At 40.2% G+C, this 24,879-nt stretch overlaps 1 protein-coding gene and 16 non-coding genes across 17 annotated transcripts in view; 5 read left to right on the top strand and 12 right to left on the bottom strand.

Annotated features, from left to right (window-relative positions):
- The window catches only part of LOC130657764 (histone H1-delta-like), a gene marked incomplete at its 5' end in the record, with an annotated part of 61,044 nt that extends 42,743 nt beyond the window's left edge, over nt 1–18,301 (top strand). Inside the window, one exon of the mRNA XM_057460768.1 lies at nt 18,280–18,301. Coding sequence (XP_057316751.1) covers nt 18,280–18,301 — 22 coding nt within the window. The remainder of the gene's footprint in view (nt 1–18,279) is intronic.
- Nucleotides 2,096–2,214, top strand: LOC130658250 (5S ribosomal RNA). Its single transcript, XR_008985467.1, has one exon. It is a non-coding gene; the product is annotated as a 5S ribosomal RNA (ribosomal RNA).
- Nucleotides 2,543–2,707, bottom strand: LOC130660207 (U1 spliceosomal RNA). Its single transcript, XR_008987408.1, has one exon. It is a non-coding gene; the product is annotated as a U1 spliceosomal RNA (small nuclear RNA).
- Nucleotides 2,893–3,084, bottom strand: LOC130661253 (U2 spliceosomal RNA). The gene has a single exon (XR_008988446.1). It is a non-coding gene; the product is annotated as a U2 spliceosomal RNA (small nuclear RNA).
- Trnar-acg (transfer RNA arginine (anticodon ACG)) lies at nt 3,407–3,479 on the bottom strand. Its single transcript has one exon. It is a non-coding gene; the product is annotated as a tRNA-Arg (tRNA).
- LOC130658249 (5S ribosomal RNA) lies at nt 7,944–8,062 on the top strand. Its single transcript, XR_008985466.1, has one exon. It is a non-coding gene; the product is annotated as a 5S ribosomal RNA (ribosomal RNA).
- Nucleotides 8,391–8,555, bottom strand: LOC130660206 (U1 spliceosomal RNA). Its single transcript, XR_008987407.1, has one exon. It is a non-coding gene; the product is annotated as a U1 spliceosomal RNA (small nuclear RNA).
- On the bottom strand, nt 8,741–8,932 carry LOC130661499 (U2 spliceosomal RNA). Its single transcript, XR_008988690.1, has one exon. It is a non-coding gene; the product is annotated as a U2 spliceosomal RNA (small nuclear RNA).
- On the bottom strand, nt 9,255–9,327 carry Trnar-acg (transfer RNA arginine (anticodon ACG)). Its single transcript has one exon. It is a non-coding gene; the product is annotated as a tRNA-Arg (tRNA).
- Nucleotides 13,796–13,914, top strand: LOC130658248 (5S ribosomal RNA). Its single transcript, XR_008985465.1, has one exon. It is a non-coding gene; the product is annotated as a 5S ribosomal RNA (ribosomal RNA).
- LOC130660205 (U1 spliceosomal RNA) lies at nt 14,243–14,407 on the bottom strand. Its single transcript, XR_008987406.1, has one exon. It is a non-coding gene; the product is annotated as a U1 spliceosomal RNA (small nuclear RNA).
- LOC130661252 (U2 spliceosomal RNA) lies at nt 14,593–14,784 on the bottom strand. The gene has a single exon (XR_008988445.1). It is a non-coding gene; the product is annotated as a U2 spliceosomal RNA (small nuclear RNA).
- On the bottom strand, nt 15,107–15,179 carry Trnar-acg (transfer RNA arginine (anticodon ACG)). The gene has a single exon. It is a non-coding gene; the product is annotated as a tRNA-Arg (tRNA).
- A 1,346-nt stretch (nt 18,302–19,647) lies between the features above and the next one.
- LOC130658247 (5S ribosomal RNA) lies at nt 19,648–19,766 on the top strand. Its single transcript, XR_008985464.1, has one exon. It is a non-coding gene; the product is annotated as a 5S ribosomal RNA (ribosomal RNA).
- Nucleotides 19,767–20,094: 328 nt separating this feature from the next.
- LOC130660204 (U1 spliceosomal RNA) lies at nt 20,095–20,259 on the bottom strand. The gene has a single exon (XR_008987405.1). It is a non-coding gene; the product is annotated as a U1 spliceosomal RNA (small nuclear RNA).
- A 185-nt stretch (nt 20,260–20,444) lies between these two features.
- Nucleotides 20,445–20,636, bottom strand: LOC130661250 (U2 spliceosomal RNA). The gene has a single exon (XR_008988444.1). It is a non-coding gene; the product is annotated as a U2 spliceosomal RNA (small nuclear RNA).
- A 322-nt stretch (nt 20,637–20,958) lies between these two features.
- On the bottom strand, nt 20,959–21,031 carry Trnar-acg (transfer RNA arginine (anticodon ACG)). Its single transcript has one exon. It is a non-coding gene; the product is annotated as a tRNA-Arg (tRNA).
- Nucleotides 21,032–24,879: the final 3,848 nt, after the last annotated feature.

The raw sequence follows: 24,879 nt of genomic DNA, 5'->3' as shown, positions 1-24,879 counted from the left end.
AATTCTGTTAACTCAAACGTTGTTTTTGTACTCGTTCTGTACGCAACTATATCAATATGTCTGGACGCGGAAAAGGAGGTAAAGGATTGGGAAAAGGAGGTGCTAAACGTCACCGAAAAATTCTTCGTGATAACATTCAGGGAATCACAAAACCTGCTATTCGGCGTCTTGCTCGACGAGGTGGTGTCAAACGTATCTCTGGCCTTATCTATGAGGAAACCAGAGGTGTACTGAAGGTTTTCTTAGAGAATGTTATTCGTGATGCTGTAACCTACACAGAGCACGCTAAACGCAAGACCGTTACCGCTATGGATGTTGTTTATGCCTTAAAACGTCAAGGAAGAACTCTTTACGGATTCGGAGGTTAAGCGTTGTCATTGCTCAACAAAAACGGCTATTTTTATAGCCACAAATCTTTTAAAACATTACTTTGTGCACGCTTCCAAATTACACAATGTGTAAAGTCTTGTCACAGTTACATTTATTGCTATACGATACTATGTCATATATGACACAAAAAAAATTTAGAAATACTTTGTAGGGTTAATTTGCCTGGGAGTGTTTCCGTGAAAAGCTGGGTTAAGTTAAATGTAAGCAATAACATGGATCAATGTACTTGTCTTTTCTGCAAGTACAGCTAATAATACGTATGAAAAGTGAAGCTAATCCACACACATATGGGGAAGTATTTTAAATGTAGGCTAGTGTTCTTAAGCACATTATTTAGAAGTTTTATTAACTTCGGTTAACTTGTAGTGACGCCAAGTAAATGTTTTTTTAAAGATGTGTGGTCTTAAAAAAGACCGTTTGTGTTTGGTAGACGTTGGTTTACTTGCTGCTTGTGTATTTTGTGACGGCTTTTGTTCCTTCACTGACTGCGTGTTTTGCAAGTTCTCCAGGCAAGAGAAGACGTACTGCGGTTTGAATTTCACGAGAAGAGATGGTCGACTTTTTGTTTTGAAGAGCCAAACGCGAAGCTTCGGAAGCAATGCGCTCAAAGATGTCGTTGACAAATGAGTTCATGATGCTCATAGCTTTGCTTGAAACTCCGACATCTGGGTGAACTTGTTTCAAAACATTGTAGATGTAAATAGCATAACTTTCCTTTCTCTTTCTCTTGCGTTTCTTTTCACCAGTTCCACCAATCTTTCCTCCTTTTTTGCCGGCTCTTTTTTCACCTTTCTTGGCTACTTTAGGTGCCTGTTTTCCTCCTTTAGCTGCTGCGTCAGACATGGTTAAAAATTTTTGCTACTTAACTTGTAAATAAGCATTAAACTGCAAGTCAAAACTTTTTGTTTATAAGTAAAAAAATCGGATCGAATTCGATCCGAAAACGCCGATACGCAATTTAATTGGTTAAAAAAAAAATCTTTTGTTTAATACTTAATTATGATTGGTTAAAAAAACATGATTTCGATCCTATTTTTATGATGAAAAAACGAGTAAAGTTTATTTCGTTAACACTTACGTTAAATATTCGTACGTTTTTGTATTAACTTACAAATCAAATCGCAGTTATGTCTGGACGTGGAAAAGGTGGAAAAGCTAAGGCTAAAGCCAAGACAAGATCCTCAAGAGCTGGACTTCAATTTCCAGTCGGTAGAGTGCATAGATTCCTTCGTAGAGGGCACTATGCTAACCGAATTGGATCTGGAGCACCAGTTTACTTAGCAGCCGTCTTGGAATATTTATCTGCTGAGATATTGGAGTTGGCTGGTAACGCAGCAAGAGACAACAAAAAAGCTAGGATTATTCCAAGACATTTACAATTGGCTGTTCGTAATGATGAAGAATTAAACAAACTTTTGAGTGGTGTAACCATTGCAGCTGGTGGTGTTTTGCCAAACATTCAAGCTGTCTTACTCCCAAAGAAGAACGACAAAGGACAGAAGAAGTAAACCGCTACACTCAGAAAACAACGGCTATTTTTATAGCCACACATCTTTAAAAAAACATTGTTTTTTTCACAAAACTATAACCTTAAAGTCTAATAGATAATCCATGCATACGCCTTGTCCTAAGTAACTCAAAGAAATTAAATAAAAAAATTTGATCACAACGTCAAAATAAATTGCACGTATTTGCACCTACTAATGTCTACGGCCATACCACGATGAACACACCCGTTCTCGTCTGATCACGGAAGTTAAGCATCGTCGGGCCGGGATAGTACTTGGATGGGGGACCGCCTGGGAACTCCCGGTGTCGTAGGCTTTTCATTTTCATTTGCTGTGATATATTTCTTGTTATAACAATTAAGGAACGTGGCGGTTGTTGAAAGTGTTTCCTATGACATTTTCCTACGACATTTTCAGGTGATAGTACGAGAAAAAAGAGCTTTCAAATGCATACAAACTCGATCTATTGCCGATCATCCAATAACCCTGACGGAATGGCAAATAAAATAAAATTCCGCCGCCTTCCGAGGACTTATATCGCAATCACGTTTCGTAACAGCCAAGCGAGGTTTTACCTTAGCGTTTAAGTCACCACCGACATTTGGCCGCGCAACTTTTCTAAGCTCATTCATTTTGACTTAAGGAGGGGGCGAGCGCGGACGCAGGCCCCCACTACCAGAAATTGTACGGTCGAGTTACTGACGTTTGCAGTAATCGCAGAGGTCAGCCCAAGCGTAGTGCAATGCAAGAGCCTCACTCTGGAAGAAAACCCTCATTGATCAGTCTTTACTTCCCCGTCAGGTAAGTATGAGTTGGAACTGCACCGTAGCATGAGGGTACCCTTCAAAGTTTGTTAATGCTTGTGGCTTGAGTGTGTTATAAACTGCCGTGTCGCGGGGCATAGGCTGTATTCTCCCCCAGTGTACGCGTTTTGTTCCCGCCGTAGACTATGCAGAGTGCCGTCGGAAAGAGGACTGCTATTATTCTTTTATTGCTTATGTGGGCCGCCATCGGTAATAGTGCAACACCAAGGCAACCCGTGGTCACGGCGTGAATGAATCCACCTCCATGACCCAAGGCCAAAAATCAGATTAATATACTGACCATTCAGAGAATGGCCTACCAGATATTAAACTGATAAGAACAGATACTACACTTGATCTTAGCCATTAGGCCGAGAAGCGATAAAGAACAAGCGTTGCCATGATAGGCATCGTCCACACACCGTAACTGCTTGTGGAGCATGTCACGTTACTGTAAAGCTTACAACTGTCACCGCGTACGGATGGACGGCGACATAGTAAAAATCACGGCTGTTGATTTAGCCGTAGGATGGAGAGCGACTGTAGCGAGTGGATGGTAACTTACATGAATGCTAACAAAGGCGACGATACTAAGTGCGTGATATTACTTTCCAATATGTCTGCGTACATTCCGTTTATCAACGCATTACGCCAGAACGTGCGCGCGCGTTACACAGTAGACCATGCAGCCGAAATGCGACAGTGCGACCCTGCCAGGAGTCGAACCTGGAATCCCCTGATTCGTAGTCAGATGCCTTATCCATTGGGCCACAGGGCCATGCTTATGACTTCGCCCCATCGTCATTTTGGCTTGCGCATTCGTTTTACTTACGACAGAATTCTTCGTGTTTGTAGCCATGAAAGAAAGGGACTTCTGTGAGTGAATTTTTTTACTGTGGTCTAATAAAAAAGTCGAAACGCAGTGCCCAATATATGAATTGCTCCTAATAGCCGGAAACAGGCCGTGTCGATGATGTAGGCCGACATACGCAACGCAAACCAAAGAACGCTTTATGAAAATCCTAACACGAGCGCGGAAGAAGCCCAAATTAACAGACTAGATGTAATGCTGAAGACCTCAAACTCCAGCAGCTTCTCTTGCAGACTATTGCGTCGTACTACAAATAAAAATTAACATGCTTTCGCATAGTCGCGGCACCCAAAACGGACATTATACGATGTACAGAAACACACATTTCTGTTTTCGCGCCAAATCAATTCCCGGGAGTGGTACTTTTACGTCCGCATACTTCGCACCGTCTTAAATTATATCTCATTTACACGGTAATGTTTAGTATACTTCTACTGTGATAACAAGCATCGTTTATCGTTGGATTGTTGTAAGAAAACATTAAAAATGAGTGAAGCAGCTTCTCCAAAGAAAATCGCACCCAAGAAGAAACCTGCTGCAAAGAAGACAGCTGATCACCCTAAATATGTGGACATGATCAAGGCTGCTATCGCTACCCTAAAGGAACGCGGTGGTTCATCTCGCCAAGCTATTACAAAATATATTCATGCAAATTACAAAGTTGCTGAAAACTCAGATCATCATCTGAAAATGGCTCTTAAACGAGGAGTAACATCAGGCGATTTGATTCAAACTAAAGGCACTGGTGCTTCTGGATCATTCAAGCTAGGTCAGGTAAAAAAAGAAAAACCTAAGAAAAAGGCCGCAGCAAAAAAGCCAACGGCAAAGAAGCCTACTGCAAAGAAAAGTACACCAAAAAAGAAGCCAGCAAAGAAGAGCACGCCAAAGAAAGCAGCAAAGAAGCCTGCCACAAAGAAAGCCTCGGCTAAGAAACCAGCAGCTAAGAAACCCACAAAGAAGCCTGTTGCTAAAAAACCTGCAGCAAAGAAGGTCAAAAAGACTCCCAAAAAGGCAGCAAAGAAGACCGCAAAAAAATAATTTGTGTGTATCTGGCTATTACATTAACAAACGGCTATTTTTATAGCCACACATTTACAAAAAAACATTATCTTGGTACAAAGTTAAACTTGTTTAAGTCACTTAAACAGTTAAAAAAGAGTAAATTTAAGATTAGATTCCCTAAGTTTAAGTATTTTCGTTTTTAAATTTCTTATTTTCTTGCTTTTACTTTTCTTGCCCTTCATATTTTTAACATTGTCAAACTTTATGTAGCATAAAATTTTTATGTAGCATAAAATTTAAACAGAAAGCAGGACAAAGTTTGATATAAAAAAGCTAGCCGTAATATTTTTTATGGATGTGTGGCTATAAAAATAGCCGTTTTTTGTTTGGTAAGATGCTTAGGCACGTTCCCCACGAATTCTTCTTGCCAACTGGATGTCTTTAGGCATGATTGTAACTCGTTTTGCGTGAATGGCACACAAGTTAGTATCCTCGAACAAGCCAACAAGGTACGCTTCAGAAGCCTCTTGCAGAGCCATAACGGCTGTGGTCTGGAATCGCAGATCTGTTTTGAAGTCCTGAGCAATTTCTCGCACAAGACGCTGGAAAGGCAACTTGCGGATCAAGAGCTCGGTTGACTTCTGGTATCTTCTGATTTCTCTGAGAGCAACTGTACCAGGTCTGTAACGATGTGGTTTTTTCACTCCTCCAGTAGCTGGTGCGCTTTTCCTCGCAGCTTTAGTGGCGAGTTGTTTTCGTGGAGCCTTTCCTCCAGTAGATTTACGTGCAGTTTGCTTTGTACGAGCCATATTTTAAGAAGTCGATGTAGTACGGATACACAAGACGGTCTAAAATGCACTATCGCGCCAAAGTTTTATTTCTCATATTGATTGACAGCTAAGGTTCAAAACAAACCATTTGATTGGTGCTAAGAAAGTAATTTCTGATTGGCTGCATAATGACATTACGCTCATTACTTTAACATTTTTATAAAATCTGTGTTTTTTGGCTACGGGAAAACGGCTGTATCTTCTGATACACAAAAGCTTTTGACTTTTTTTTTTTTTAGTAAGTAGCAGAAGGTTTGGCGAATTCCAACGATGCCAAATTTATTGCCTTACTGAAACATTAAGACCACGAATTTTTAAAAAAACTACAGTTTTACTTAAAAAAATGTACAAAATGTTCGGAACATTTTGTAATGACGCAACTCTATTGGTTAATTAGGGTGTTTCCACGAGCAGTAGGTAATTTTATGGCCTCTTTTTAAAGCTGTCTGAATTCTGTTAACTCAAACGTTGTTTTTGTACTCGTTCTGTACGCAACTATATCAATATGTCTGGACGCGGAAAAGGAGGTAAAGGATTGGGAAAAGGAGGTGCTAAACGTCACCGAAAAATTCTTCGTGATAACATTCAGGGAATCACAAAACCTGCTATTCGGCGTCTTGCTCGACGAGGTGGTGTCAAACGTATCTCTGGCCTTATCTATGAGGAAACCAGAGGTGTACTGAAGGTTTTCTTAGAGAATGTTATTCGTGATGCTGTAACCTACACAGAGCACGCTAAACGCAAGACCGTTACCGCTATGGATGTTGTTTATGCCTTAAAACGTCAAGGAAGAACTCTTTACGGATTCGGAGGTTAAGCGTTGTCATTGCTCAACAAAAACGGCTATTTTTATAGCCACAAATCTTTTAAAACATTACTTTGTGCACGCTTCCAAATTACACAATGTGTAAAGTCTTGTCACAGTTACATTTATTGCTATACGATACTATGTCATATATGACACAAAAGAAATTTAGAAATACTTTGTAGGGTTAATTTGCCTGGGAGTGTTTCCGTGAAAAGCTGGGTTAAGTTAAATGTAAGCAATAACATGGATCAATGTACTTGTCTTTTCTGCAAGTACAGCTAATAATACGTATGAAAAGTGAAGCTAATCCACACACACATGGGGAAGTATTTTAAATGTAGGCTAGTGTTCTTAAGCACATTATTTAGAAGTTTTATTAACTTCGGTTAACTTGTAGTGACGGCAAGTAAATGTTTTTTTAAAGATGTGTGGTCTTAAAAAAGACCGTTTGTGTTTGGTAGACGTTGGTTTACTTGCTGCTTGTGTATTTTGTGACGGCTTTTGTTCCTTCACTGACTGCGTGTTTTGCAAGTTCTCCAGGCAAGAGAAGACGTACTGCGGTTTGAATTTCACGAGAAGAGATGGTCGACTTTTTGTTTTGAAGAGCCAAACGCGAAGCTTCGGAAGCAATGCGCTCAAAGATGTCGTTGACAAATGAGTTCATGATGCTCATAGCTTTGCTTGAAACTCCGACATCTGGGTGAACTTGTTTCAAAACATTGTAGATGTAAATAGCATAACTTTCCTTTCTCTTTCTCTTGCGTTTCTTTTCACCAGTTCCACCAATCTTTCCTCCTTTTTTGCCGGCTCTTTTTTCACCTTTCTTGGCTACTTTAGGTGCCTGTTTTCCTCCTTTAGCTGCTGCGTCAGACATGGTTAAAAATTTTTGCTACTTAACTTGTAAATAAGCATTAAACTGCAAGTCTTTTTGTTTATAAGTAAAAAAATCGGATCGAATTCGATCCGAAAACGCCGATACGCAATTTAATTGGTTAAAAAAAAAATCTTTTGTTTAATACTTAATTATGATTGGTTAAAAAAACATGATTTCGATCCTATTTTTATGATGAAAAAACGAGTAAAGTTTATTTCGTTAACACTTACGTTAAATATTCGTACGTTTTTGTATTAACTTACAAATCAAATCGCAGTTATGTCTGGACGTGGAAAAGGTGGAAAAGCTAAGGCTAAAGCCAAGACAAGATCCTCAAGAGCTGGACTTCAATTTCCAGTCGGTAGAGTGCATAGATTCCTTCGTAGAGGGCACTATGCTAACCGAATTGGATCTGGAGCACCAGTTTACTTAGCAGCCGTCTTGGAATATTTATCTGCTGAGATATTGGAGTTGGCTGGTAACGCAGCAAGAGACAACAAAAAAGCTAGGATTATTCCAAGACATTTACAATTGGCTGTTCGTAATGATGAAGAATTAAACAAACTTTTGAGCGGTGTAACCATTGCAGCTGGTGGTGTTTTGCCAAACATTCAAGCTGTCTTACTCCCAAAGAAGAACGACAAAGGACAGAAGAAGTAAACCGCTACACTCAGAAAACAACGGCTATTTTTATAGCCACACATCTTTAAAAAAACATTGTTTTTTTCACAAAACTATAACCTTAAAGTCTAATAGATAATCCATGCATACGCCTTGTCCTAAGTAACTCAAAGAAATTAAATAAAAAAATTTGATCACAACGTCAAAATAAATTGCACGTATTTGCACCTACTAATGTCTACGGCCATACCACGATGAACACACCCGTTCTCGTCTGATCACGGAAGTTAAGCATCGTCGGGCCGGGATAGTACTTGGATGGGGGACCGCCTGGGAACTCCCGGTGTCGTAGGCTTTTCATTTTCATTTGCTGTGATATATTTCTTGTTATAACAATTAAGGAACGTGGCGGTTGTTGAAAGTGTTTCCTATGACATTTTCCTACGACATTTTCAGGTGATAGTACGAGAAAAAAGAGCTTTCAAATGCATACAAACTCGATCTATTGCCGATCATCCAATAACCCTGACGGAATGGCAAATAAAATAAAATTCCGCCGCCTTCCGAGGACTTATATCGCAATCACGTTTCGTAACAGCCAAGCGAGGTTTTACCTTAGCGTTTAAGTCACCACCGACATTTGGCCGCGCAACTTTTCTAAGCTCATTCATTTTGACTTAAGGAGGGGGCGAGCGCGGACGCAGGCCCCCACTACCAGAAATTGTACGGTCGAGTTACTGACGTTTGCAGTAATCGCAGAGGTCAGCCCAAGCGTAGTGCAATGCAAGAGCCTCACTCTGGAAGAAAACCCTCATTGATCAGTCTTTACTTCCCCGTCAGGTAAGTATGAGTTGGAACTGCACCGTAGCATGAGGGTACCCTTCAAAGTTTGTTAATGCTTGTGGCTTGAGTGTGTTATAAACTGCCGTGTCGCGGGGCATAGGCTGTATTCTCCCCCAGTGTACGCGTTTTGTTCCCGCCGTAGACTATGCAGAGTGCCGTCGGAAAGAGGACTGCTATTATTCTTTTATTGCTTATGTGGGCCGCCATCGGTAATAGTGCAACACCAAGGCAACCCGTGGTCACGGCGTGAATGAATCCACCTCCATGACCCAAGGCCAAAAATCAGATTAATATACTGACCATTCAGAGAATGGCCTACCAGATATTAAACTGATAAGAACAGATACTACACTTGATCTTAGCCATTAGGCCGCGAAGCGATAAAGAACAAGCGTTGCCATGATAGGCATCGTCCACACACCGTAACTGCTTGTGGAGCATGTCACGTTACTGTAAAGCTTACAACTGTCACCGCGTACGGATGGACGGCGACATAGTAAAAATCACGGCTGTTGATTTAGCCGTAGGATGGAGAGCGACTGTAGCGAGTGGATGGTAACTTACATGAATGCTAACAAAGGCGACGATACTAAGTGCGTGATATTACTTTCCAATATGTCTGCGTACATTCCGTTTATCAACGCATTACGCCAGAACGTGCGCGCGCGTTACACAGTAGACCATGCAGCCGAAATGCGACAGTGCGACCCTGCCAGGAGTCGAACCTGGAATCCCCTGATTCGTAGTCAGATGCCTTATCCATTGGGCCACAGGGCCATGCTTATGACTTCGCCCCATCGTCATTTTGGCTTGCGCATTCGTTTTACTTACGACAGAATTCTTCGTGTTTGTAGCCATGAAAGAAAGGGACTTCTGTGAGTGAATTTTTTTACTGTGGTCTAATAAAAAAGTCGAAACGCAGTGCCCAATATATGAATTGCTCCTAATAGCCGGAAACAGGCCGTGTCGATGATGTAGGCCGACATACGCAACGCAAACCAAAGAACGCTTTATGAAAATCCTAACACGAGCGCGGAAGAAGCCCAAATTAACAGACTAGATGTAATGCTGAAGACCTCAAACTCCAGCAGCTTCTCTTGCAGACTATTGCGTCGTACTACAAATAAAAATTAACATGCTTTCGCATAGTCGCGGCACCCAAAACGGACATTATACGATGTACAGAAACACACATTTCTGTTTTCGCGCCAAATCAATTCCCGGGAGTGGTACTTTTACGTCCGCATACTTCGCACCGTCTTAAATTATATCTCATTTACACGGTAATGTTTAGTATACTTCTACTGTGATAACAAGCATCGTTTATCGTTGGATTGTTGTAAGAAAACATTAAAAATGAGTGAAGCAGCTTCTCCAAAGAAAATCGCACCCAAGAAGAAACCTGCTGCAAAGAAGACAGCTGATCACCCTAAATATGTGGACATGATCAAGGCTGCTATCGCTACCCTAAAGGAACGCGGTGGTTCATCTCGCCAAGCTATTACAAAATATATTCATGCAAATTACAAAGTTGCTGAAAACTCAGATCATCATCTGAAAATGGCTCTTAAACGAGGAGTAACATCAGGCGATTTGATTCAAACTAAAGGCACTGGTGCTTCTGGATCATTCAAGCTAGGTCAGGTAAAAAAAGAAAAACCTAAGAAAAAGGCCGCAGCAAAAAAGCCAACGGCAAAGAAGCCTACTGCAAAGAAAAGTACACCAAAAAAGAAGCCAGCAAAGAAGAGCACGCCAAAGAAAGCAGCAAAGAAGCCTGCCACAAAGAAAGCCTCGGCTAAGAAACCAGCAGCTAAGAAACCCACAAAGAAGCCTGTTGCTAAAAAACCTGCAGCAAAGAAGGTCAAAAAGACTCCCAAAAAGGCAGCAAAGAAGACCGCAAAAAAATAATTTGTGTGTATCTGGCTATTACATTAACAAACGGCTATTTTTATAGCCACACATTTACAAAAAAACATTATCTTGGTACAAAGTTAAACTTGTTTAAGTCACTTAAACAGTTAAAAAAGAGTAAATTTAAGATTAGATTCCCTAAGTTTAAGTATTTTCGTTTTTAAATTTCTTATTTTCTTGCTTTTACTTTTCTTGCCCTTCATATTTTTAACATTGTCAAACTTTATGTAGCATAAAATTTTTATGTAGCATAAAATTTAAACAGAAAGCAGGACAAAGTTTGATATAAAAAGCTAGCCGTAATATTTTTTATGGATGTGTGGCTATAAAAATAGCCGTTTTTTGTTTGGTAAGATGCTTAGGCACGTTCCCCACGAATTCTTCTTGCCAACTGGATGTCTTTAGGCATGATTGTAACTCGTTTTGCGTGAATGGCACACAAGTTAGTATCCTCGAACAAGCCAACAAGGTACGCTTCAGAAGCCTCTTGCAGAGCCATAACGGCTGTGCTCTGGAATCGCAGATCTGTTTTGAAGTCCTGAGCAATTTCTCGCACAAGACGCTGGAAAGGCAACTTGCGGATCAAGAGCTCGGTTGACTTCTGGTATCTTCTGATTTCTCTGAGAGCAACTGTACCAGGTCTGTAACGATGTGGTTTTTTCACTCCTCCAGTAGCTGGTGCGCTTTTCCTCGCAGCTTTAGTGGCGAGTTGTTTTCGTGGAGCCTTTCCTCCAGTAGATTTACGTGCAGTTTGCTTTGTACGAGCCATATTTTAAGAAGTCGATGTAGTACGGATACACAAGACGGTCTAAAATGCACTATCGCGCCAAAGTTTTATTTCTCATATTGATTGACAGCTAAGGTTCAAAACAAACCATTTGATTGGTGCTAAGAAAGTAATTTCTGATTGGCTGCATAATGACATTACGCTCATTACTTTAACATTTTTATAAAATCTGTGTTTTTTGGCTACGGGAAAACGGCTGTATCTTCTGATACACAAAAGCTTTTGACTTTTTTTTTTTTTAGTAAGTAGCAGAAGGTTTGGCGAATTCCAACGATGCCAAATTTATTGCCTTACTGAAACATTAAGACCACGAATTTTTAAAAAAACTACAGTTTTACTTAAAAAAATGTACAAAATGTTCGGAACATTTTGTAATGACGCAACTCTATTGGTTAATTAGGGTGTTTCCACGAGCAGTAGGTAATTTTATGGCCTCTTTTTAAAGCTGTCTGAATTCTGTTAACTCAAACGTTGTTTTTGTACTCGTTCTGTACGCAACTATATCAATATGTCTGGACGCGGAAAAGGAGGTAAAGGATTGGGAAAAGGAGGTGCTAAACGTCACCGAAAAATTCTTCGTGATAACATTCAGGGAATCACAAAACCTGCTATTCGGCGTCTTGCTCGACGAGGTGGTGTCAAACGTATCTCTGGCCTTATCTATGAGGAAACCAGAGGTGTACTGAAGGTTTTCTTAGAGAATGTTATTCGTGATGCTGTAACCTACACAGAGCACGCTAAACGCAAGACCGTTACCGCTATGGATGTTGTTTATGCCTTAAAACGTCAAGGAAGAACTCTTTACGGATTCGGAGGTTAAGCGTTGTCATTGCTCAACAAAAACGGCTATTTTTATAGCCACAAATCTTTTAAAACATTACTTTGTGCACGCTTCCAAATTACACAATGTGTAAAGTCTTGTCACAGTTACATTTATTGCTATACGATACTATGTCATATATGACACAAAAAAAATTTAGAAATACTTTGTAGGGTTAATTTGCCTGGGAGTGTTTCCGTGAAAAGCTGGGTTAAGTTAAATGTAAGCAATAACATGGATCAATGTACTTGTCTTTTCTGCAATTACAGCTAATAATACGTATGAAAAGTGAAGCTAATCCACACACACATGGGGAAGTATTTTAAATGTAGGCTAGTGTTCTTAAGCACATTATTTAGAAGTTTTATTAACTTCGGTTAACTTGTAGTGACGCCAAGTAAATGTTTTTTTAAAGATGTGTGGTCTTAAAAAAGACCGTTTGTGTTTGGTAGACGTTGGTTTACTTGCTGCTTGTGTATTTTGTGACGGCTTTTGTTCCTTCACTGACTGCGTGTTTTGCAAGTTCTCCAGGCAAGAGAAGACGTACTGCGGTTTGAATTTCACGAGAAGAGATGGTCGACTTTTTGTTTTGAAGAGCCAAACGCGAAGCTTCGGAAGCAATGCGCTCAAAGATGTCGTTGACAAATGAGTTCATGATGCTCATAGCTTTGCTTGAAACTCCGACATCTGGGTGAACTTGTTTCAAAACATTGTAGATGTAAATAGCATAACTTTCCTTTCTCTTTCTCTTGCGTTTCTTTTCACCAGTTCCACCAATCTTTCCTCCTTTTTTGCCGGCTCTTTTTTCACCTTTCTTGGCTACTTTAGGTGCCTGTTTTCCTCCTTTAGCTGCTGCGTCAGACATGGTTAAAAATTTTTGCTACTTAACTTGTAAATAAGCATTAAACTGCAAGTCAAAACTTTTTGTTTATAAGTAAAAAAATCGGATCGAATTCGATCCGAAAACGCCGATACGCAATTTAATTGGTTAAAAAAAAAATCTTTTGTTTAATACTTAATTATGATTGGTTAAAAAAACATGATTTCGATCCTATTTTTATGATGAAAAAACGAGTAAAGTTTATTTCGTTAACACTTACGTTAAATATTCGTACGTTTTTGTATTAACTTACAAATCAAATCGCAGTTATGTCTGGACGTGGAAAAGGTGGAAAAGCTAAGGCTAAAGCCAAGACAAGATCCTCAAGAGCTGGACTTCAATTTCCAGTCGGTAGAGTGCATAGATTCCTTCGTAGAGGGCACTATGCTAACCGAATTGGATCTGGAGCACCAGTTTACTTAGCAGCCGTCTTGGAATATTTATCTGCTGAGATATTGGAGTTGGCTGGTAACGCAGCAAGAGACAACAAAAAAGCTAGGATTATTCCAAGACATTTACAATTGGCTGTTCGTAATGATGAAGAATTAAACAAACTTTTGAGCGGTGTAACCATTGCAGCTGGTGGTGTTTTGCCAAACATTCAAGCTGTCTTACTCCCAAAGAAGAACGACAAAGGACAGAAGAAGTAAACCGCTACACTCAGAAAACAACGGCTATTTTTATAGCCACACATCTTTAAAAAAACATTGTTTTTTTCACAAAACTATAACCTTAAAGTCTAATAGATAATCCATGCATACGCCTTGTCCTAAGTAACTCAAAGAAATTAAATAAAAAAATTTGATCACAACGTCAAAATAAATTGCACGTATTTGCACCTACTAATGTCTACGGCCATACCACGATGAACACACCCGTTCTCGTCTGATCACGGAAGTTAAGCATCGTCGGGCCGGGATAGTACTTGGATGGGGGACCGCCTGGGAACTCCCGGTGTCGTAGGCTTTTCATTTTCATTTGCTGTGATATATTTCTTGTTATAACAATTAAGGAACGTGGCGGTTGTTGAAAGTGTTTCCTATGACATTTTCCTACGACATTTTCAGGTGATAGTACGAGAAAAAAGAGCTTTCAAATGCATACAAACTCGATCTATTGCCGATCATCCAATAACCCTGACGGAATGGCAAATAAAATAAAATTCCGCCGCCTTCCGAGGACTTATATCGCAATCACGTTTCGTAACAGCCAAGCGAGGTTTTACCTTAGCGTTTAAGTCACCACCGACATTTGGCCGCGCAACTTTTCTAAGCTCATTCATTTTGACTTAAGGAGGGGGCGAGCGCGGACGCAGGCCCCCACTACCAGAAATTGTACGGTCGAGTTACTGACGTTTGCAGTAATCGCAGAGGTCAGCCCAAGCGTAGTGCAATGCAAGAGCCTCACTCTGGAAGAAAACCCTCATTGATCAGTCTTTACTTCCCCGTCAGGTAAGTATGAGTTGGAACTGCACCGTAGCATGAGGGTACCCTTCAAAGTTTGTTAATGCTTGTGGCTTGAGTGTGTTATAAACTGCCGTGTCGCGGGGCATAGGCTGTATTCTCCCCCAGTGTACGCGTTTTGTTCCCGCCGTAGACTATGCAGAGTGCCGTCGGAAAGAGGACTGCTATTATTCTTTTATTGCTTATGTGGGCCGCCATCGGTAATAGTGCAACACCAAGGCAACCCGTGGTCACGGCGTGAATGAATCCACCTCCATGACCCAAGGCCAAAAATCAGATTAATATACTGACCATTCAGAGAATGGCCTACCAGATATTAAACTGATAAGAACAGATACTACACTTGATCTTAGCCATTAGGCCGAGAAGCGATAAAGAACAAGCGTTGCCATGATAGGCATCGTCCACACACCGTAACTGCTTGTGGAGCATGTCACGTTACTGTAAAGCTTACAACTGTCACCGCGTACGGATGGACGGCGACATAGTAAAAATCACGGCTGTTGATTTAGCCGTAGGATGGAGAGCGACTGTAGCGAGTGGATGGTAACTTACATGAATGCTAACAAAGGCGACGATACTAAGTGCGTGATATTACTTTCCAATATGTCTGCGTACATTCCGTTTATCAACGCATTACGCCAGAACGTGCGCGCGCGTTACACAGTAGACCATGCAGCCGAAATGCGACAGTGCGACCCTGCCAGGAGTCGAACCTGGAATCCCCTGATTCGTAGTCAGATGCCTTATCCATTGGGCCACAGGGCCATGCTTATGACTTCGCCCCATCGTCATTTTGGCTTGCGCATTCGTTTTACTTACGACAGAATTCTTCGTGTTTGTAGCCATGAAAGAAAGGGACTTCTGTGAGTGAATTTTTTTACTGTGGTCTAATAAAAAAGTCGAAACGCAGTGCCCAATATATGAATTGCTCCTAATAGCCGGAAACAGGCCGTGTCGATGATGTAGGCCGACATACGCAACGCAAACCAAAGAACGCTTTATGAAAATCCTAACACGAGCGCGGAAGAAGCCCAAATTAACAGACTAGATGTAATGCTGAAGACCTCAAACTCCAGCAGCTTCTCTTGCAGACTATTGCGTCGTACTACAAATAAAAATTAACATGCTTTCGCATAGTCGCGGCACCCAAAACGGACATTATACGATGTACAGAAACACACATTTCTGTTTTCGCGCCAAATCAATTCCCGGGAGTGGTACTTTTACGTCCGCATACTTCGCACCGTCTTAAATTATATCTCATTTACACGGTAATGTTTAGTATACTTCTACTGTGATAACAAGCATCGTTTATCGTTGGATTGTTGTAAGAAAACATTAAAAATGAGTGAAGCAGCTTCTCCAAAGAAAATCGCACCCAAGAAGAAACCTGCTGCAAAGAAGACAGCTGATCACCCTAAATATGTGGACATGATCAAGGCTGCTATCGCTACCCTAAAGGAACGCGGTGGTTCATCTCGCCAAGCTATTACAAAATATATTCATGCAAATTACAAAGTTGCTGAAAACTCAGATCATCATCTGAAAATGGCTCTTAAACGAGGAGTAACATCAGGCGATTTGATTCAAACTAAAGGCACTGGTGCTTCTGGATCATTCAAGCTAGGTCAGGTAAAAAAAGAAAAACCTAAGAAAAAGGCCGCAGCAAAAAAGCCAACGGCAAAGAAGCCTACTGCAAAGAAAAGTACACCAAAAAAGAAGCCAGCAAAGAAGAGCACGCCAAAGAAAGCAGCAAAGAAGCCTGCCACAAAGAAAGCCTCGGCTAAGAAACCAGCAGCTAAGAAACCCACAAAGAAGCCTGTTGCTAAAAAACCTGCAGCAAAGAAGGTCAAAAAGACTCCCAAAAAGGCAGCAAAGAAGACCGCAAAAAAATAATTTGTGTGTATCTGGCTATTACATTAACAAACGGCTATTTTTATAGCCACACATTTACAAAAAAACATTATCTTGGTACAAAGTTAAACTTGTTTAAGTCACTTAAACAGTTAAAAAAGAGTAAATTTAAGATTAGATTCCCTAAGTTTAAGTATTTTCGTTTTTAAATTTCTTATTTTCTTGCTTTTACTTTTCTTGCCCTTCATATTTTTAACATTGTCAAACTTTATGTAGCATAAAATTTTTATGTAGCATAAAATTTAAACAGAAAGCAGGACAAAGTTTGATATAAAAAGCTAGCCGTAATATTTTTTATGGATGTGTGGCTATAAAAATAGCCGTTTTTTGTTTGGTAAGATGCTTAGGCACGTTCCCCACGAATTCTTCTTGCCAACTGGATGTCTTTAGGCATGATTGTAACTCGTTTTGCGTGAATGGCACACAAGTTAGTATCCTCGAACAAGCCAACAAGGTACGCTTCAGAAGCCTCTTGCAGAGCCATAACGGCTGTGCTCTGGAATCGCAGATCTGTTTTGAAGTCCTGAGCAATTTCTCGCACAAGACGCTGGAAAGGCAACTTGCGGATCAAGAGCTCGGTTGACTTCTGGTATCTTCTGATTTCTCTGAGAGCAACTGTACCAGGTCTGTAACGATGTGGTTTTTTCACTCCTCCAGTAGCTGGTGCGCTTTTCCTCGCAGCTTTAGTGGCGAGTTGTTTTCGTGGAGCCTTTCCTCCAGTAGATTTACGTGCAGTTTGCTTTGTACGAGCCATATTTTAAGAAGTCGATGTAGTACGGATACACAAGACGGTCTAAAATGCACTATCGCGCCAAAGTTTTATTTCTCATATTGATTGACAGCTAAGGTTCAAAACAAACCATTTGATTGGTGCTAAGAAAGTAATTTCTGATTGGCTGCATAATGACATTACGCTCATTACTTTAACTTTTTTATAAAATCTGTGTTTTTTGGCTACGGGAAAACGGCTGTATCTTCTGATACACAAAAGCTTTTGACTTTTTTTTTTTTTAGTAAGTAGCAGAAGGTTTGGCGAATTCCAACGATGCCAAATTTATTGCCTTACTGAAACATTAAGACCACGAATTTTTAAAAAAACTACAGTTTTACTTAAAAAAATGTACAAAATGTTCGGAACATTTTGTAATGACGCAACTCTATTGGTTAATTAGGGTGTTTCCACGAGCAGTAGGTAATTTTATGGCCTCTTTTTAAAGCTGTCTGAATTCTGTTAACTCAAACGTTGTTTTTGTACTCGTTCTGTACGCAACTATATCAATATGTCTGGACGCGGAAAAGGAGGTAAAGGATTGGGAAAAGGAGGTGCTAAACGTCACCGAAAAATTCTTCGTGATAACATTCAGGGAATCACAAAACCTGCTATTCGGCGTCTTGCTCGACGAGGTGGTGTCAAACGTATCTCTGGCCTTATCTATGAGGAAACCAGAGGTGTACTGAAGGTTTTCTTAGAGAATGTTATTCGTGATGCTGTAACCTACACAGAGCACGCTAAACGCAAGACCGTTACCGCTATGGATGTTGTTTATGCCTTAAAACGTCAAGGAAGAACTCTTTACGGATTCGGAGGTTAAGCGTTGTCATTGCTCAACAAAAACGGCTATTTTTATAGCCACAAATCTTTTAAAACATTACTTTGTGCACGCTTCCAAATTACACAATGTGTAAAGTCTTGTCACAGTTACATTTATTGCTATACGATACTATGTCATATATGACACAAAAAAAATTTAGAAATACTTTGTAGGGTTAATTTGCCTGGGAGTGTTTCCGTGAAAAGCTGGGTTAAGTTAAATGTAAGCAATAACATGGATCAATGTACTTGTCTTTTCTGCAAGTACAGCTAATAATACGTATGAAAAGTGAAGCTAATCCACACACACATGGGGAAGTATTTTAAATGTAGGCTAGTGTTCTTAAGCACATTTTTTAGAAGTATTATTAACTTCGGTTAACTTGTAGTGACGCCAAGTAAATGTTTTTTTAAAGATGTGTGGTCTTAAAAAAGACCGTTTGTGTTTGGTAGACGTTGGTTTACTTGCTGCTTGTGTATTTTGTGACGGCTTTTGTTCCTTCACTGACTGCGTGTTTTGCAAGTTCTCCAGGCAAGAGAAGACGTACTGCGGTTTGAATTTCACGAGAAGAGATGGTCGACTTTTTGTTTTGAAGAGCCAAACGCGAAGCTTCGGAAGCAATGCGCTCAAAGATGTCGTTGACAAATGAGTTCATGATGCTCATAGCTTTGCTTGAAACTCCGACATCTGGGTGAACTTGTTTCAAAACATTGTAGATGTAAATAGCATAACTTTCCTTTCTCTTTCTCTTGCGTTTCTTTTCACCAGTTCCACCAATCTTTCCTCCTTTTTTGCCGGCTCTTTTTTCACCTTTCTTGGCTACTTTAGGTGCCTGTTTTCCTCCTTTAGCTGCTGCGTCAGACATGGTTAAAAATTTTTGCTACTTAACTTGTAAATAAGCATTAAACTGCAAGTCAAAACTTTTTGTTTATAAGTAAAAAAATCGGATCGAATTCGATCCGAAAACGCCGATACGCAATTTAATTGGTTAAAAAAAAAATCTTTTGTTTAATACTTAATTATGATTGGTTAAAAAAACATGATTTCGATCCTATTTTTATGATGAAAAAACGAGTAAAGTTTATTTCGTTAACACTTACGTTAAATATTCGTACGTTTTTGTATTAACTTACAAATCAAATCGCAGTTATGTCTGGACGTGGAAAAGGTGGAAAAGCTAAGGCTAAAGCCAAGACAAGATCCTCAAGAGCTGGACTTCAATTTCCAGTCGGTAGAGTGCATAGATTCCTTCGTAGAGGGCACTATGCTAACCGAATTGGATCTGGAGCACCAGTTTACTTAGCAGCCGTCTTGGAATATTTATCTGCTGAGATATTGGAGTTGGCTGGTAACGCAGCAAGAGACAACAAAAAAGCTAGGATTATTCCAAGACATTTACAATTGGCTGTTCGTAATGATGAAGAATTAAACAAACTTTTGAGCGGTGTAACCATTGCAGCTGGTGGTGTTTTGCCAAACATTCAAGCTGTCTTACTCCCAAAGAAGAACGACAAAGGACAGAAGAAGTAAACCGCTACACTCAGAAAACAACGGCTATTTTTATAGCCACACATCTTTAAAAAAACATTGTTTTTTTCACAAAACTATAACCTTAAAGTCTAATAGATAATCCATGCATACGCCTTGTCCTAAGTAACTCAAAGAAATTAAATAAAAAAATTTGATCACAACGTCAAAATAAATTGCACGTATTTGCACCTACTAATGTCTACGGCCATACCACGATGAACACACCCGTTCTCGTCTGATCACGGAAGTTAAGCATCGTCGGGCCGGGATAGTACTTGGATGGGGGACCGCCTGGGAACTCCCGGTGTCGTAGGCTTTTCATTTTCATTTGCTGTGATATATTTCTTGTTATAACAATTAAGGAACGTGGCGGTTGTTGAAAGTGTTTCCTATGACATTTTCCTACGACATTTTCAGGTGATAGTACGAGAAAAAAGAGCTTTCAAATGCATACAAACTCGATCTATTGCCGATCATCCAATAACCCTGACGGAATGGCAAATAAAATAAAATTCCGCCGCCTTCCGAGGACTTATATCGCAATCACGTTTCGTAACAGCCAAGCGAGGTTTTACCTTAGCGTTTAAGTCACCACCGACATTTGGCCGCGCAACTTTTCTAAGCTCATTCATTTTGACTTAAGGAGGGGGCGAGCGCGGACGCAGGCCCCCACTACCAGAAATTGTACGGTCGAGTTACTGACGTTTGCAGTAATCGCAGAGGTCAGCCCAAGCGTAGTGCAATGCAAGAGCCTCACTCTGGAAGAAAACCCTCATTGATCAGTCTTTACTTCCCCGTCAGGTAAGTATGAGTTGGAACTGCACCGTAGCATGAGGGTACCCTTCAAAGTTTGTTAATGCTTGTGGCTTGAGTGTGTTATAAACTGCCGTGTCGCGGGGCATAGGCTGTATTCTCCCCCAGTGTACGCGTTTTGTTCCCGCCGTAGACTATGCAGAGTGCCGTCGGAAAGAGGACTGCTATTATTCTTTTATTGCTTATGTGGGCCGCCATCGGTAATAGTGCAACACCAAGGCAACCCGTGGTCACGGCGTGAATGAATCCACCTCCATGACCCAAGGCCAAAAATCAGATTAATATACTGACCATTCAGAGAATGGCCTACCAGATATTAAACTGATAAGAACAGATACTACACTTGATCTTAGCCATTAGGCCGAGAAGCGATAAAGAACAAGCGTTGCCATGATAGGCATCGTCCACACACCGTAACTGCTTGTGGAGCATGTCACGTTACTGTAAAGCTTACAACTGTCACCGCGTACGGATGGACGGCGACATAGTAAAAATCACGGCTGTTGATTTAGCCGTAGGATGGAGAGCGACTGTAGCGAGTGGATGGTAACTTACATGAATGCTAACAAAGGCGACGATACTAAGTGCGTGATATTACTTTCCAATATGTCTGCGTACATTCCGTTTATCAACGCATTACGCCAGAACGTGCGCGCGCGTTACACAGTAGGCCATGCAGCCGAAATGCGACAGTGCGACCCTGCCAGGAGTCGAACCTGGAATCCCCTGATTCGTAGTCAGATGCCTTATCCATTGGGCCACAGGGCCATGCTTATGACTTCGCCCCATCGTCATTTTGGCTTGCGCATTCGTTTTACTTACGACAGAATTCTTCGTGTTTGTAGCCATGAAAGAAAGGGACTTCTGTGAGTGAATTTTTTTACTGTGGTCTAATAAAAAAGTCGAAACGCAGTGCCCAATATATGAATTGCTCCTAATAGCCGGAAACAGGCCGTGTCGATGATGTAGGCCGACATACGCAACGCAAACCAAAGAACGCTTTATGAAAATCCTAACACGAGCGCGGAAGAAGCCCAAATTAACAGACTAGATGTAATGCTGAAGACCTCAAACTCCAGCAGCTTCTCTTGCAGACTATTGCGTCGTACTACAAATAAAAATTAACATGCTTTCGCATAGTCGCGGCACCCAAAACGGACATTATACGATGTACAGAAACACACATTTCTGTTTTCGCGCCAAATCAATTCCCGGGAGTGGTACTTTTACGTCCGCATACTTCGCACCGTCTTAAATTATATCTCATTTACACGGTAATGTTTAGTATACTTCTACTGTGATAACAAGCATCGTTTATCGTTGGATTGTTGTAAGAAAACATTAAAAATGAGTGAAGCAGCTTCTCCAAAGAAAATCGCACCCAAGAAGAAACCTGCTGCAAAGAAGACAGCTGATCACCCTAAATATGTGGACATGATCAAGGCTGCTATCGCTACCCTAAAGGAACGCGGTGGTTCATCTCGCCAAGCTATTACAAAATATATTCATGCAAATTACAAAGTTGCTGAAAACTCAGATCATCATCTGAAAATGGCTCTTAAACGAGGAGTAACATCAGGCGATTTGATTCAAACTAAAGGCACTGGTGCTTCTGGATCATTCAAGCTAGGTCAGGTAAAAAAAGAAAAACCTAAGAAAAAGGCCGCAGCAAAAAAGCCAACGGCAAAGAAGCCTACTGCAAAGAAAAGTACACCAAAAAAGAAGCCAGCAAAGAAGAGCACGCCAAAGAAAGCAGCAAAGAAGCCTGCCACAAAGAAAGCCTCGGCTAAGAAACCAGCAGCTAAGAAACCCACAAAGAAGCCTGTTGCTAAAAAACCTGCAGCAAAGAAGGTCAAAAAGACTCCCAAAAAGGCAGCAAAGAAGACCGCAAAAAAATAATTTGTGTGTATCTGGCTATTACATTAACAAACGGCTATTTTTATAGCCACACATTTACAAAAAAACATTATCTTGGTACAAAGTTAAACTTGTTTAAGTCACTTAAACAGTTAAAAAAGAGTAAATTTAAGATTAGATTCCCTAAGTTTAAGTATTTTCGTTTTTAAATTTCTTATTTTCTTGCTTTTACTTTTCTTGCCCTTCATATTTTTAACATTGTCAAACTTTATGTAGCATAAAATTTTTATGTAGCATAAAATTTAAACAGAAAGCAGGACAAAGTTTGATATAAAAAGCTAGCCGTAATATTTTTTATGGATGTGTGGCTATAAAAATAGCCGTTTTTTGTTTGGTAAGATGCTTAGGCACGTTCCCCACGAATTCTTCTTGCCAACTGGATGTCTTTAGGCATGATTGTAACTCGTTTTGCGTGAATGGCACACAAGTTAGTATCCTCGAACAAGCCAACAAGGTACGCTTCAGAAGCCTCTTGCAGAGCCATAACGGCTGTGCTCTGGAATCGCAGATCTGTTTTGAAGTCCTGAGCAATTTCTCGCACAAGACGCTGGAAAGGCAACTTGCGGATCAAGAGCTCGGTTGACTTCTGGTATCTTCTGATTTCTCTGAGAGCAACTGTACCAGGTCTGTAACGATGTGGTTTTTTCACTCCTCCAGTAGCTGGTGCGCTTTTCCTCGCAGCTTTAGTGGCGAGTTGTTTTCGTGGAGCCTTTCCTCCAGTAGATTTACGTGCAGTTTGCTTTGTACGAGCCATATTTTAAGAAGTCGATGTAGTACGGATACACAAGACGGTCTAAAATGCACTATCGCGCCAAAGTTTTATTTCTCATATTGATTGACAGCTAAGGTTCAAAACAAACCATTTGATTGGTGCTAAGAAAGTAATTTCTGATTGGCTGCATAATGACATTACGCTCATTACTTTAACATTTTTATAAAATCTGTGTTTTTTGGCTACGGGAAAACGGCTGTATCTTCTGATACACAAAAGCTTTTGACTTTTTTTTTTTTTAGTAAGTAGCAGAAGGTTTGGCGAATTCCAACGATGCCAAATTTATTGCCTTACTGAAACATTAAGACCACGAATTTTTAAAAAAACTACAGTTTTACTTAAAAAAATGTACAAAATGTTCGGAACATTTTGTAATGACGCAACTCTATTGGTTAATTAGGGTGTTTCCACGAGCAGTAGGTAATTTTATGGCCTCTTTTTAAAGCTGTCTGAATTCTGTTAACTCAAACGTTGTTTTTGTACTCGTTCTGTACGCAACTATATCAATATGTCTGGACGCGGAAAAGGAGGTAAAGGATTGGGAAAAGGAGGTGCTAAACGTCACCGAAAAATTCTTCGTGATAACATTCAGGGAATCACAAAACCTGCTATTCGGCGTCTTGCTCGACGAGGTGGTGTCAAACGTATCTCTGGCCTTATCTATGAGGAAACCAGAGGTGTACTGAAGGTTTTCTTAGAGAATGTTATTCGTGATGCTGTAACCTACACAGAGCACGCTAAACGCAAGACCGTTACCGCTATGGATGTTGTTTATGCCTTAAAACGTCAAGGAAGAACTCTTTACGGATTCGGAGGTTAAGCGTTGTCATTGCTCAACAAAAACGGCTATTTTTATAGCCACAAATCTTTTAAAACATTACTTTGTGCACGCTTCCAAATTACACAATGTGTAAAGTCTTGTCACAGTTACATTTATTGCTATACGATACTATGTCATATATGACACAAAAAAAATTTAGAAATACTTTGTAGGGTTAATTTGCCTGGGAGTGTTTCCGTGAAAAGCTGGGTTAAGTTAAATGTAAGCAATAACATGGATCAATGTACTTGTCTTTTCTGCAAGTACAGCTAATAATACGTATGAAAAGTGAAGCTAATCCACACACACATGGGGAAGTATTTTAAATGTAGGCTAGTGTTCTTAAGCACATTATTTAGAAGTTTTATTAACTTCGGTTAACTTGTAGTGACGCCAAGTAAATGTTTTTTTAAAGATGTGTGGTCTTAAAAAAGACCGTTTGTGTTTGGTAGACGTTGGTTTACTTGCTGCTTGTGTATTTTGTGACGGCTTTTGTTCCTTCACTGACTGCGTGTTTTGCAAGTTCTCCAGGCAAGAGAAGACGTACTGCGGTTTGAATTTCACGAGAAGAGATGGTCGACTTTTTGTTTTGAAGAGCCAAACGCGAAGCTTCGGAAGCAATGCGCTCAAAGATGTCGTTGACAAATGAGTTCATGATGCTCATAGCTTTGCTTGAAACTCCGACATCTGGGTGAACTTGTTTCAAAACATTGTAGATGTAAATAGCATAACTTTCCTTTCTCTTTCTCTTGCGTTTCTTTTCACCAGTTCCACCAATCTTTCCTCCTTTTTTGCCGGCTCTTTTTTCACCTTTCTTGGCTACTTTAGGTGCCTGTTTTCCTCCTTTAGCTGCTGCGTCAGACATGGTTAAAAATTTTTGCTACTTAACTTGTAAATAAGCATTAAACTGCAAGTCAAAACTTTTTGTTTATAAGTAAAAAAATCGGATCGAATTCGATCCGAAAACGCCGATACGCAATTTAATTGGTTAAAAAAAAAATCTTTTGTTTAATACTTAATTATGATTGGTTAAAAAAACATGATTTCGATCCTATTTTTATGATGAAAAAACGAGTAAAGTTTATTTCGTTAACACTTACGTTAAAT

This window comes from Hydractinia symbiolongicarpus, chromosome 9, assembly GCF_029227915.1.
Source record: "Hydractinia symbiolongicarpus strain clone_291-10 chromosome 9, HSymV2.1, whole genome shotgun sequence".
NCBI classification, from domain to species: Eukaryota; Metazoa; Cnidaria; class Hydrozoa; order Anthoathecata; family Hydractiniidae; genus Hydractinia; species Hydractinia symbiolongicarpus.
The sequence above is the reverse complement of the archived record's forward strand: the minus strand, read 5'-3'. Positions and strand labels throughout refer to the sequence as shown.